This window comes from Zonotrichia albicollis, chromosome 15 (genome assembly GCF_047830755.1).
Source record: "Zonotrichia albicollis isolate bZonAlb1 chromosome 15, bZonAlb1.hap1, whole genome shotgun sequence".
NCBI lineage: Eukaryota > Metazoa > Chordata > Aves > Passeriformes > Passerellidae > Zonotrichia > Zonotrichia albicollis.
The window spans coordinates 3,489,793-3,501,583 of NC_133833.1; the positions used below are offsets into that span (position 1 = coordinate 3,489,793).

The window sequence follows — 11,791 nt, forward strand, 5'->3', positions numbered from 1 at the left end:
CCTGGCTCTGCTCAGTGCCTTGGGCTGTGGGTCCGGTGCCACGGCCGTGCCAGGGAGAGCAGGAACATCCCCTTGCCACCCTGCCCCGGGCTGTGCTCACCTCCAGCCCTGCACTGCCAAGCTGTGGCACACCAGCGCTGCAGCTTCATCACCCATTTTCTCCTTTTTCTCCTCTTCGTTTCTTTTGGGGGTGGGGCGGGGGGAGGAAGGGGCGGGAGGATCAGTCTGTCAATGTGGATGTTGGGTAATAAAACCTTGCACAAACCTCTTGGGGGCTGCCTGCACCTCCCTCCCCCGGGGCAGAGAGGGTCCTGGGGACAAGGAGCCCAGCCGAGCCCCACAGTGGCACCTCCCCTCTGGCACCAGCTGGTCCAAAACAGCATTTCATGCTGGGAGAGACGACTCCAAGCTGACTGAGCCCTCCAGGCAGATGGGCTGATGACCACAGGACACTGTGACCCCCCGTGGAACAGTTTTATTACCAGACACTGAACATATCAACACTGAAGCAGCTGCCTGAGTCCTGCTCTGGCCCTGCTGTGCCCTGTGAGCCCGCTCACAAGTCCGTGGTGGTGAAGGTGGTGTTGAGGTATGCTGTTCTGCTGGGCTCCTTCATGTTCAGGGCAGCCACCAGCACCTCCTTGTCAGTGGGGTCTGTTGGCTGCATTTTGACCTGCTGCAGGAGGAGAGTGTGGTCAGAAGGGATGGGGACAGAGATGGAGGGCAGGGACACCTGTCCTTCCTTTCCCCTCTGTTTAGGGTGCAGAGTAAAGGACACAAGGGGTCCATGAGGCCCTGGGGACCACAGCAGAGAGAAGATGCAGGGTTCTCTGGCAGGACTCTCTTTGCACACTTACCTCGACCTCAAAGTTGTCATCTGCTGGTGCATTTACCGTATTTTCATCCAGGGAATTCATGCTGTGGAGAATGGAGGGTGGGAGGTAAAAAAGGACCCAGGCACTGGAGAAGTGAGGTATGAGGTGACAGCCTGTGGCCTTTGGGACCTGCCCACAGAGCTCACCTGGTCACAGAGATGGAGTCCTCGTGGAAGCCCAGGTCGTGGGAGGGATCCAGCGGGCGGTTCAGCATGGGGTTGGCCCTGGTCAGGGATGGGTGGCAGGTAAGTGCTGCCCCTTGGGGCACTGCAGCCCCTGGATGTCGGGACAAGCCTGGTGTCCCCCCACCTGCTGCAGGGAGCCCCTCACTCACCCCTCAGCGTTGTACTGGTTGGTCCCAGGGATGCCAGCTCCCTGCTGTGCTGTTGCAGGGTTGAATGTTGTGGCCACCTTCAGAGCCTTCATGGCATTCAGCTTCCTCTTGTAGCTGCAGAGCCCAGGGATGGGGTGGGTGAGAGGGGCAGGGAGGAGCTGGGCTGTGGCATGGGGTGGTGAGAGGGGCAGGGAGGAGCTGGGCTGTGGGATGGGGTGGGCAGAAGCAGGTTGGAGGATGGGGATGGGGATGGGTCTGGGGGTGCTGGTGAGGATGGGGGTGCAGGCAGTGAAGTACCTCCTGGTGGTGAGCACCAAAACCAGGGTCATGATGAGTATGAAGATGAACAGGAATGCTGCCAATCCTGCGATTATGCCAATCAGCTCCACCTCCTTGGTGGGCTTTGTCACCTCGCCGGGGCCCTGGCACAGAGCAGGGTTAGGGCACAGTTCCAGCCAGGGGAACCCCCCAGCCAGCCCCAGAGGGGTTGCTGCCCTCTCCCCCTGCCCCTTGCCTGGCCCTACTCACAATGACAGCCAGGCCCAGCTTCACCAGCTCAGCCAAGCCCACCGGATCGGACTGGATGAGTCTGCCAAGGAGAGCAGAGGTGTGAGCAGCTGGGCTGGTGCCAGCATGTGGCAGTGCCCGTGCACAGCCCCAGCACTCACGTGATCAGGTCATTGACATCCAGGGCAGTGCCATTGCTGTACACGAAGTAGGCTTCCATCACCGACTTGGCATCCACGCTGCAGAGCCACAGAGATGGGGGCAGTGAGGTGCTGGGTGCAGGGCATGGTGCCCTGCCCCAGGGTGACACCCCTGATGCCACCACCCTGTCTGTCCCCTTCCCCACCAGCACTCACTGGGTGTCACGGGTGTCCTCCACGCTTCGGATGGCCACCACGTAGACTGCTGCCTTGGTCACTGTGGTCAGGGCCCTAGGAACAAGAGACAGGGGAGGAAGCTGGGCTGGGCATCCCGCTGTTCTGCTCAAGGGCACAGGAAGCAGACTGACTCCCTGAAGCCCCCTCCTCTGGTGGGGACCTGCCTGGCCCACCCCGTTCACAGTCCATGAAGCTGAGAGATCACATTGGTGGGTCCATCCATGCACCCCCAGCCCGGCCCAGCACCCCTTACAATTTAATATTTTCGGAGTTACTCTGGACTTCTTCCACCGTTGTCAGGAACTGGAGCCGAATGCGGTAGCTCTGATCCACCGTGAAGATCTGTGTGTGGGGACCAGGGGTGAGCAGGGCTGCCCTGGGTGGGTGGTGTCCTGGGACAGGGCTTGGGGCTGACACTCACACTCAGCACGGTCTGGGCTCTGTGCACTGGTTCCTCACCATCCTTAGCCTCCACCGTCACCTTGTACTGCCCCTTCAGAGATTCATCAAGGTTGCTGGCCACTCTGTGAGGACAGGGACACCAGTGATCCCACTGCATTGTCCCCTGCCATCCCCCAAGCCCCATCCTGCCTCCACGCCTAGGCAGGACTCCAGAAAGGCTTTGTCCCCTTTGCAGCCCGTGCTGGCCCTGCAGCAGGCAGGAGCTGAGCTGCATCCCCCCTCCTAGCCCAGCCCAGCCCCAGGGCCTCACCGGATACTCCCGATGTAGGCGCCCTTGTCAGGTGTTGTGGACACCCCAAAGAGGTTCTCGAAGGGCCGACTGCCCCCGCTGTCCTCCACAAGCACCACACTGACGATGGAGAAGGTGATGGTTCCCCCCAGCCCTGTGTCAGCATCTGTGGCCTGCAGGCATAGAGCATGGCAGGAGTATGGGTGGGAATGGCTCCTGCCTGCCCACGGTGGGGACAAATGAACAACGCTCCATGGACTGACAGATACAGGTAGGGCAGCTCCTCACCTTCACAGTAGCCACTTGCAGTTCCACAGGAGAGACTTCGGGGACAACCACTGCCAGGAACAGACAGATGGATGGTGCAGTCATGCTGGTGAGCAGCCAGACTTGCTGCAGACCCCACGCCCACACAGTCCCAGGGTTCCAAGCACCCCCTGCTGCCCTTGGCCCCACAGCCTCCATGGAAAGCACTGAGTAACCCCACCCTGGCCCCTGCACTTCTCAGCCCTGCCCCAGGCTTGGGGAAGATCCTGGCAGCTGGTGAATGTGGCAGGGCATGTGTGGGTGCAGCGAGGAGCCCACGTGATGTGCCAACCCCAGCTGCTCACCAAAAGTCTCTGAGATGGCCTCGAAGACTGGCGCGTTGTCATTCACATCAATAATGATGATCCTCAGGGTTTCTGCAAATGTCCCAAAAGCAGAGCTCTGATCACCAACACAGCAGCCCTGCAGCACCATCCTCTGCTTCCTGTGGGAGCTCTGTTCTCCCAAAAAGCTCAGGTCAAGAGAACTGGGGACACCCTCCCTCTGTAGCCAAACCACCCAGCTCCTGCCTGGCTGCCCACAGCTTCTTGTGGGAAGTGGGAGAGGCAGTCCCAGCACCTGCCCTGCCCATGGTGGGGAAGGAGGGGGCACTGGGGCCATGCCACCCAGCACCTGCCATGCCCGTGGTGGGGAAGGAGGGGGCTCTGGGGCCGTACCGTTCTGGCTGTAGCGGTTTCCTTTCTCAGTGTACAGATCCTCCACCCTCAGTGTGAGCAGGACCCTGTCACACACCTCGTAGTCGATGTCTGAGCTGTTCACCAGCACTGAGCCATTGGGTGCCAGCAGGAACCACTCCCAGCACACGTCCCCAGCACTGCTGTCCCCCTTGAAGCAGGCGACCGCCAGCTCCTCAAAGAGCAGCGAGTGGTTGGTGTCAGGGTCAAAGGCGTTCAGAGTGTGGATCAGGCCCTGCTGTGTCCCGTTCTCAGCCACTGACACGTCCTGCAGCGAGCCTGGCAGGACGGTGGGGGGCTCGTCGTTGACATCGAGGATGTGGACTGTCACTGAGACGTTGGCCTTGTCCCCAGCGTTGTCTGCAGCCGTGTTCTCTGCCAGCACCATCAGGGTGAAGAACTTCTGCTCCAGTGTGTCGTAGTCCAGGAATATCTCAGGGTCTACAGACAGCTGCCCACTGTAGTTCCCTGGTCCCAGGCGGGTTGAGCGGATCAAGAAGTTGCTGGAGCCAGAGTCTCTTTCAAGCCGGAATGAAATGCGGGAATTGATCTCTGTCCTGTCGGCATCTGTGGCATTCACCTCACCCACAAAGGACCCTGCAGGTGGAGACAGACACTGAGTGGGCAGTGGGCACTGACTCAGGGCCACTGCTGGTCCCACAAACCTGGCCATGCAACTTCTACCTGGAGACTCTTCAAAGACGGAGAACTCATAGGACTGGTTGAGGAACATGGGAATGTTGTCATTCAGGTCCTGCAGAAGACAAAGCCCATGGCTGTAGCCCTTCCAGGAAACAGGATTCCCCACAGCCAGCTGGGGACAGGAGTGTGGGCACCTGCCTGCCCACAGGCAGGAGCTACACAAGCCCTCTCCTGCCTCCCTGCATCAACTATTCACTCTGCCCCCACAGAAAGCCTGGAGACACGGCACCTCTGCCACAGCCAAGGATTCCACAACCCCGCCCTGCCCATCCATCCCAGCTCCAAGCCCCAGCCTGCCCCAGCATGTCCCTGCTTGTGCCCAGGGCTCACCCCCACGGTGATGGTGACGTTCACCGTGGTGTTCAGCGGTGGCTCGCCGTGGTCATACACCAACACTGTCACCACCATCTGTCCATGCTCATCCTCCAAGGCTTCACAGTCCAGCGGCTCTGTGCTGTGCATCTCACCTGTGTCTCTATTGATGGTAAAGTTGTTGCTGAACAGTCCTGGCAAGATCATGAAGCCCAGTTTGCTGTTGGGGCTGTCAGGCATGTCATTGTCGATGGCCTGAAAAGGTCAGCATTTAGAACAGGGCTGTGGGGCACCTTGGGGACAGTCTGTCCCCTCTGTCAACCCCCTCACCTCTGCTGGCACATACCTGGATCTGTGTGCTAACATTCTGCCCCTCTTCCACGGAGATGAAGTAGGAGCCAATGACGATGGGTGCCATGTCGTTGGCATCCAGCACGGTGATCTCCAGCACCGTGGTGCCCACCAGGCCGCCCCCGTCCCTGGCCTGCAGGTTGGCATAGTAGATGGAGCGAGTCTCCCTGTCCAGCAAGCTCCCGTTGTGCACCAGCAGGGCCCCGCTTGTGGCGTTCACCATGAAGACATTGTGGCTGTGGCACACACAGAGCCCTCAGTGGAGCCCACCCGCCAGGGTGATGCCCTGGTCGTGGCTGGCTCTGCCCTTACGTACATGTTCTCTGGGAGCAGCTGGTAGGTGATCTGGCCCAGGACACCGCTGTCTGGATCATAGGCCTGAAAGACAGAAGGAACCACCTGGTCAGTCTGTTTCAGCCCTCAGAGCAGTGATGGGTGTGGGGCAGTGGCTGTTGGCAGTGAGCACCCCAAAAATGTGGCGCCGATAGGCAAGGGGTGCCACCCTTGAGTACCCATTGGTCCTGAGTCCTTCCTGTGTGTATGGAGAGATCAATGCCCTCAGCACAAGCTGTACTAGAAGTGCTAGGTGTGCCCAGTGCCCTCCTTGGGGACATTAGGGGTGCCCCCTCCCTGCTCAGGGCCTGACCGTGATGTTTGGGGAGATGACGGTGCCGTCGGGGCTGTTCTCCATCACAGACAGGCTGTAGGTGCTCTGGGGGAACTCAGGGATGTGGTCATTGCTGTCGATGAGCTCAATGGTCACGGTGGCCGTGGAGCAGCAGTCTGTAGGGTTCCCCATGTCATTAGCAATGATCTGCAGGATTGAAAAGGGACTGTGTCTCACACGAGCCCCCAAACATTAGGGAGACCTGTCACACTCCAGCCCAGCTCCCCTGCACCAAACAAACTGCCAGGGCAGAGCCCTGCTCTGCTTTACTCCTGAGCTCTGCAAGAGGTGGGCCGTGCCCCCACTGTGCCCAATGCAGGCAGGGAGCAGGAGCTGCCTCCACAGAGCAGGCCAGCCCTGCAAGTCCCACCTGCACCACCATGACATGGCTTATCTCGTAGTCCACTAAGGATGAGTTTTGCACCAGGATCTGGACTTCCCCTGCACCCACAATCGTTGTGGGGGACACTGTGAAGGCGTTGGCATTCGGACCCCGCAGGCTCAGCTCAAAACTGCTGTTGATGCCCTGTCAGGGAGGGACAAGAGCCAGGGTGATTGGTGCAGCAAGGACAGACACCAGCACCACAGCCCAGCACCATGGACAGGCTCCTTCCTACCTTATCTGGGTCGTAGGCAACAATGTTGAGGTTGGACACAGGCAGTCTGGTGGAGGAGTGCTCTATGATGCTGCCTATGAAGTTGTTCTGAGCACTGGCAGAGAAGTTGCAGCTGGACAGGTAGCAGTTGTAGAACTGGGGCTTGTTGTCATTGACATCAGTCACCAAGATTGTCACCAGGGTGCTGGCCTGGGCCACCTTGCCGTAGATATCTGGGTGCTCCTCACGTGCCTGGGGAGGAGGGGAGAGCAGGTTGGAGGGGCCCAGGGAGAGGAGGAGGATGGGGTTCCCCTTGCTGTGTCCTACTCACCGTGACTTGCAGCAGCACTTCCTCACTGGGCAGCTGCTCACGGTCCAGGGGCTCACTCACACTGATGGCTCCCGTTGTATTGTTGATAACAAAAGGAACACTGGCATCTAGGACAAGGGGACAGCAGGAACCAGTGGCAGCCACTGGGAAAGGCAGGCCTGGCCCTCCCTGTGCCAGCAGGTCAGGCTGGCAAAGCCTGGATGCCCAGAACCAGTTTCCAGGATACCCCTTGCTGCGTGACCACCCCTCCTGCTCATCCCACGGTGTCATCATCCCCTGCCTGCTCCATTCTGCCCCATCACTCACTGGTGATGATGTAGGAGATGTTGTCATTCACCCCTGTGTCTTGGTCCATGGCGGTGACAGTCAGCACAACGGTGCCCTGTGGGGACATGGCCATCAGGGAAGGACCTATGGCATCTCCAGCTGCCCACAGGCCTGCTGGTCCAGACACTTCAGGGCATAAGAGCCCCCAAGAAGGGCCAGGGGCAGGGACATAACACTGGGGCAGGCAAGGCTCCTGACCAGGTCACAGTTCTCAGGCACAGAGCCCGAGTAGGGCTCATTGAGGAACCGTGGGTCCAGGTTGGGCACGTCTGTAATGGTCAGGGACAGGTAAGTAGAGCTACTCTGGACGGTCCAAACGTTGTGCAGCCATCCTCCACCATCCTGAGGAGCAGAGCAGAGCAGCTGTCAGTCACACAGCCCCCTTACCTGGCAGCCCTGCACCCCCAGCCTGGATGGTCCCCACCTGGGCGAGGATCTTGATCTGGTAGAAAGTGTTCTTGGCATAGTCCAGGGAACCATTGAGCACCACACTCCCATTGGTCAGGATGTAGAAGAGCTGGAGATTGTTCACGTTGTCTGGGATCACCTGAGCAGGAGACATCAGCCTGTGTCACCAAGGCAGGGAGCAGGGGTGTTGCAGCAGAGATGGGGGCTCCATCCCCATCTTTCTGCCAGGCTTGGCCCATGAGGACCCCCAACATTTACACCCAACCACCTGGCTCATCCCCAGCCTGAAACTGAAATCACCTTCCACCCATTGCCCAAAACCTCCCTGCACCCCCAGAGATATGACTCTGCCCTGGCTGTGTCCCCCAGCACCTCAGCAGCACAGGAGGGGCCCAGGGTGGGTTTGGCTGTGGTGTGACCCCCTCCACAGTGCTCTGTGCTCACCTCCTGGATTCTGTAGCTGACTTTGGAGGCGTTCCCAGTGTCGCTGTCGTTGGCAAACACGGTGTAGATGATGCTGTGCACAGTCGTGTTCTGGGCACACAGGGGATGATTGGTGGTGACAGAGCAGGGGGTGGTGGTGACAGAGCAGGGGGTGATGCTGTGCCAGGACCCCGCTAGCCTTGCCCTGGCATGCTCAGGGCTGCAGGTACTGCCCGGTGCCATGGGATGAGCTGCTGCCCTCGCTCAGGCCGGGCAGGGCTGGACCCCCTTCCCACCCTCCCTGGGAGGGCACACCCACCCAGCCCTGGAGCTGCCTGATGGGGTCAGACCCGGCCTCACGCCCCATCTACCCCTTGATCCCGTGTCACCGTGTCCTGGGCTGGCAGGCAGCTTGGGCACACCCTGAGCTCATTGCAAGGGCAGAGTCCCAGCTGTCTCAGGGTGACACAGAGGCTCCCACTGGGAATTGCCCTGGTGACAGAGTGCTCCCCCACGCCCAGACATATTGTCACCACACACCCAGGTGTGAGCTCACGCTGTTCCCAGCCCGTTGTTGTCCCACTGCTGGCACACCCATGCCACATGAGCCACCCAGCACCCCTGCCCTGCTGCTCGAGGTATGTCAGCGTTGTACGTATGTATGTACCTCGGGGATGTCAGCGTTATATGGCAGGTGCTGGAACACGGGGACATTGTCATTGCGGTCCTCCACGATGATGGTGACTTTTTTGGAAACCTGCCAGGTGTCAGAGAGGGCACAAGGATGTGGGAGATGGTGGCCAGCAGAGCTGGGTGCAGTTCTAGCATGCTGTGCCCACCCTGGCTGGCCAGCCAGCATCACCCACCTGCTTCCAACTGCCTCCCCTTGCCCATGGGAGCTCCCTTCCCCCTGCAGCCCCCAGCCCTTGCCCCAGCACTCACCTCAGAGTTTATACCATCTGACACTTTGGCAGTGATGGTGAGCCTGGCCTGGAGCTGAGGGGACACAAGGCAGGACTTGGTCAGGGCCAAGGTGGAGCTCAATCCTCGGATGGCTGAGCCCCAATCTCTGTGTAGGGCTGAGCCCCAATCTCTGTGTAGGGCCGAGCCCCAATCTCTGTGAGCACAACTTTCCCTCCTGGGGTTCTGGGGCCAGGGAGGGACCCACAGGCTCTGCCCTCCATCCATACCCCCAGATTCCCACTCAGGCAGGGACACAGACCCCATGCTCTGCCCTCACCTCACGATCCAGGGAGTTCCTCAGTGTCACTCTGCCTGATTTGAAGTCCACAAGGAAGTAGAAGGCATCTGGCCCTTCAATTTGGTAGGTGAGGGGGTCCTGGTCCAGGTCGTAAGCCTCCAGCTGGAAAGCAAACTGGTCTGGGGGCACAGGCAGGGTCAGAACTCCTCAGTCTCTGCTCTGACACCCCAGAACCTTCTGGAGACCCCCCTACTCACTCAGCTCCAGGTCCTCAGGCACGTAGAAGAGGGTTGAATTGATGATGGGGACGGTGTTTCCTGAAACTACAGGAGAGAGGAGCTGGGACCATCACCGTGCTGGGCACACCCACGCCTGGCAGCAGCTCCTCAGCTCCAGCCCGAGCTCCCAGCCGTGGTTTGGGTCTCCATGGCAGGCAGGGGAGCCCCCAGCCCTTGTGCCCATCCCACACCTGCAGCCCCCATGCTTTCCCTGCTGGCAGCTGATTTGGGGTCACAGCTTCCCCCAGGGAATGGAGAAAGAGTATTGGGGGGTGAAAGCAGCTCCAACACCTCCCACCCACCCACCCATGGCAGATGCCAAGAGAGTCCTTACCTGTTGCCAGGAGGAAGGGCAGCAGCACACAAGAGCGCCATGCCATCCTGCCAGGATGCCTGTTGGCACACACCAGGGAAGAAGCACCTCAGAGGCTGAGGCTGCCCCCAAACCCCTCTGGGCAGCAGCCACCAGGCCAGGAGAGGGGCTGGTGGGGACAGTCCCCTCTGCTGAGCTGGGCTGGTGAGCAGACACCGGGCTGCACACTGCTCTTCTGGCCGTGGGCTGCCTGAGAACACGGCATGGGAGGGCAGGGGTGACCTCCAGGTGTGCCTGGGGGCCCCCAGGAGCCTGTCCTGGGCATGGCTGGAGCTTCACAGCTTGTGCCCAACAGGGCCTGTCCAAGCAGTGCTTGGAGCCCCAGAGTAACCCATGGCATGACCAGGGTGTCTCCCTGCTTGTGCCAGGGCCTGGCAGACAGCTGGCAGACACCCCCCATGCAGCAGGGTGCCCGTGGGGGCCGGGACAGGGGCTGCCATCCCTTACCTGTGGCTGTGTCCCTGGGGATGCTGCCTCTGCTCTCTCATCTTGACGCTGCCAGACCTTTGCCTCCTGCAGTAAACATGTTCATCAATCATTAACTGCAATTAAGGGGTGAGAAATCCCTCCCCCCTCTTGTGTATTCCATGTTCTCATCCCGCAGCTCCCACCCAGCTCATCTCCAGGCTCGCTCCCCAAACCAAGTGCCCAGCTCTCCATGCTGGGTGCTGTCCCTCGGGATTCAGCCACGCCAGCCTGCACCCATGGGACCCCAGCTCCCAGCAGGGGTGTGGAGCCTGCAGGGATGCAGAGGGACCCCAAACCACCCCAGGAGACCAAAGGGGGCTTAGGGAAATGGCCTGCATCCCCTGGGCTGGGGACACTGGGGTCCTACCAGGACAGGGGCTGGGCACCAGCCTTGTGGTGTGGCCACTGGGGCGGGTGCCTGGGGCCCTCTGCACCCCCTGCCACCCACTCCCCTCCCAGGAGCTTGGCCCAGCCTCCCTGACCTACTTCAGACCCGCTGGGACAAGGGTGGATTGTCCAGCTCTGCTGAGGCAGAAAAGGGCTGGGAGGTGGTGCTGGGGGGGCATGGCCAGCCTGTTGGACCCCCGCATCCCTGGCCCTGTTCCCTGGGGAACCCACAGGGCCTGGATGCTGCAGAAACGCTGGAGCCTCTCCACACACTCAGCCTGCTCTGAGGTTCCCATCTCACCCCACACCTGGGTCAGAGCACCCCCAGAGCAGGGGCTGCAGGGGACAGACTGTGAGCACCCTTTAGCAAAGCTCTCCTGAGCAGGTCCAGGACCAGCCCAGCTCCTGCAAAGGAGCTGCTCCAGGACATCCTCACAGACACCCCATGAGCTGCTTGTGGTTACCCCCAGAGTCCCCCAGAGTCCCCCAGGGCTGTCCCGGGGTGCCTCCCCTGAGACTCCAGGGGCTGGTGCTGGACACTGTTCTGCAAACTGCCCCTTGCTGTCCTGGGGCACTTCCACACCTCCCAGGGCTGTCCTGAGGCATCCACAACTACCTGAAAAGCGGCTGTAGCCAGGTGGGACTCGACTTCTTCCCACCGGCAACCAGTGAAGGTTTAGGTTGGACATCAGGAAGAACTTTTTCACGGAAAAGTTTGCGAGGCACTGGAACGGGCAGCCCAGGGGGGTGGTGGAGTCACCGTCCCTGGAGATGTTCAAGGCAAGACTGGATGTGCCACTTAGTGCCACGGTCTAGCTGGCATGGTGGTGTTGGGTCATAGGTTGGGCTGCATGATCTCAGAGCTCTTTTCCAGCCTAGCTGATTCTGTGATTCTCTGATTCCGGTGACGGTCCCAGCTGGTGCGCTGCCACTCGGAGCATTACGGCCGCGATCCCCCGGTGCATTTCTTTCGCGCCGCTCTTCGGTTCATTACGGCAGGAGGCGGCGGGCGCGCCCATCGCCGCGGCGCGGGGGGGGAGGCGGTGCTGCGCGGGGAGGGGGGGAGCAGCGCGGCGCGGCCGGTTCCATCGGCGCGGCGGGCGCGGGGGCGCCATGAGGCGGGGCTGAGGCCGGAGCGGGAGCGGCACCGGGACTGGCACCGGCACCGGGACGGACACGGAG

At 60.7% G+C, this 11,791-nt stretch overlaps 1 protein-coding gene across 1 annotated transcript; it reads right to left on the reverse strand.

The window, feature by feature from the left end:
• Positions 1-460: 460 nt before the first annotated feature.
• Positions 461-11,076, reverse strand: CDHR2 (cadherin related family member 2). The gene is made up of 33 exons (XM_026791427.2): positions 10,590-11,076; positions 10,202-10,267; positions 9,716-9,774; positions 9,361-9,426; positions 9,143-9,282; positions 8,845-8,898; positions 8,570-8,659; positions 7,924-8,013; positions 7,496-7,618; positions 7,270-7,413; positions 7,051-7,126; positions 6,745-6,851; positions 6,435-6,665; positions 6,188-6,343; positions 5,797-5,964; positions 5,467-5,528; positions 5,146-5,386; positions 4,818-5,054; positions 4,470-4,539; positions 3,768-4,382; positions 3,396-3,467; positions 3,073-3,122; positions 2,806-2,957; positions 2,515-2,617; positions 2,347-2,435; positions 2,073-2,147; positions 1,878-1,955; positions 1,738-1,798; positions 1,507-1,631; positions 1,210-1,323; positions 1,022-1,099; positions 858-918; positions 461-676 (listed from the first exon to the last, which is right to left on the reverse strand). The coding sequence occupies exons 2-33, from the start codon at positions 10,240-10,242 to the stop codon at positions 557-559; spliced, it is 3,948 nt and encodes a 1,315-aa protein (XP_026647228.2). The 5' UTR covers positions 10,243-10,267; positions 10,590-11,076; the 3' UTR covers positions 461-556.
• Positions 11,077-11,791: the final 715 nt, after the last annotated feature.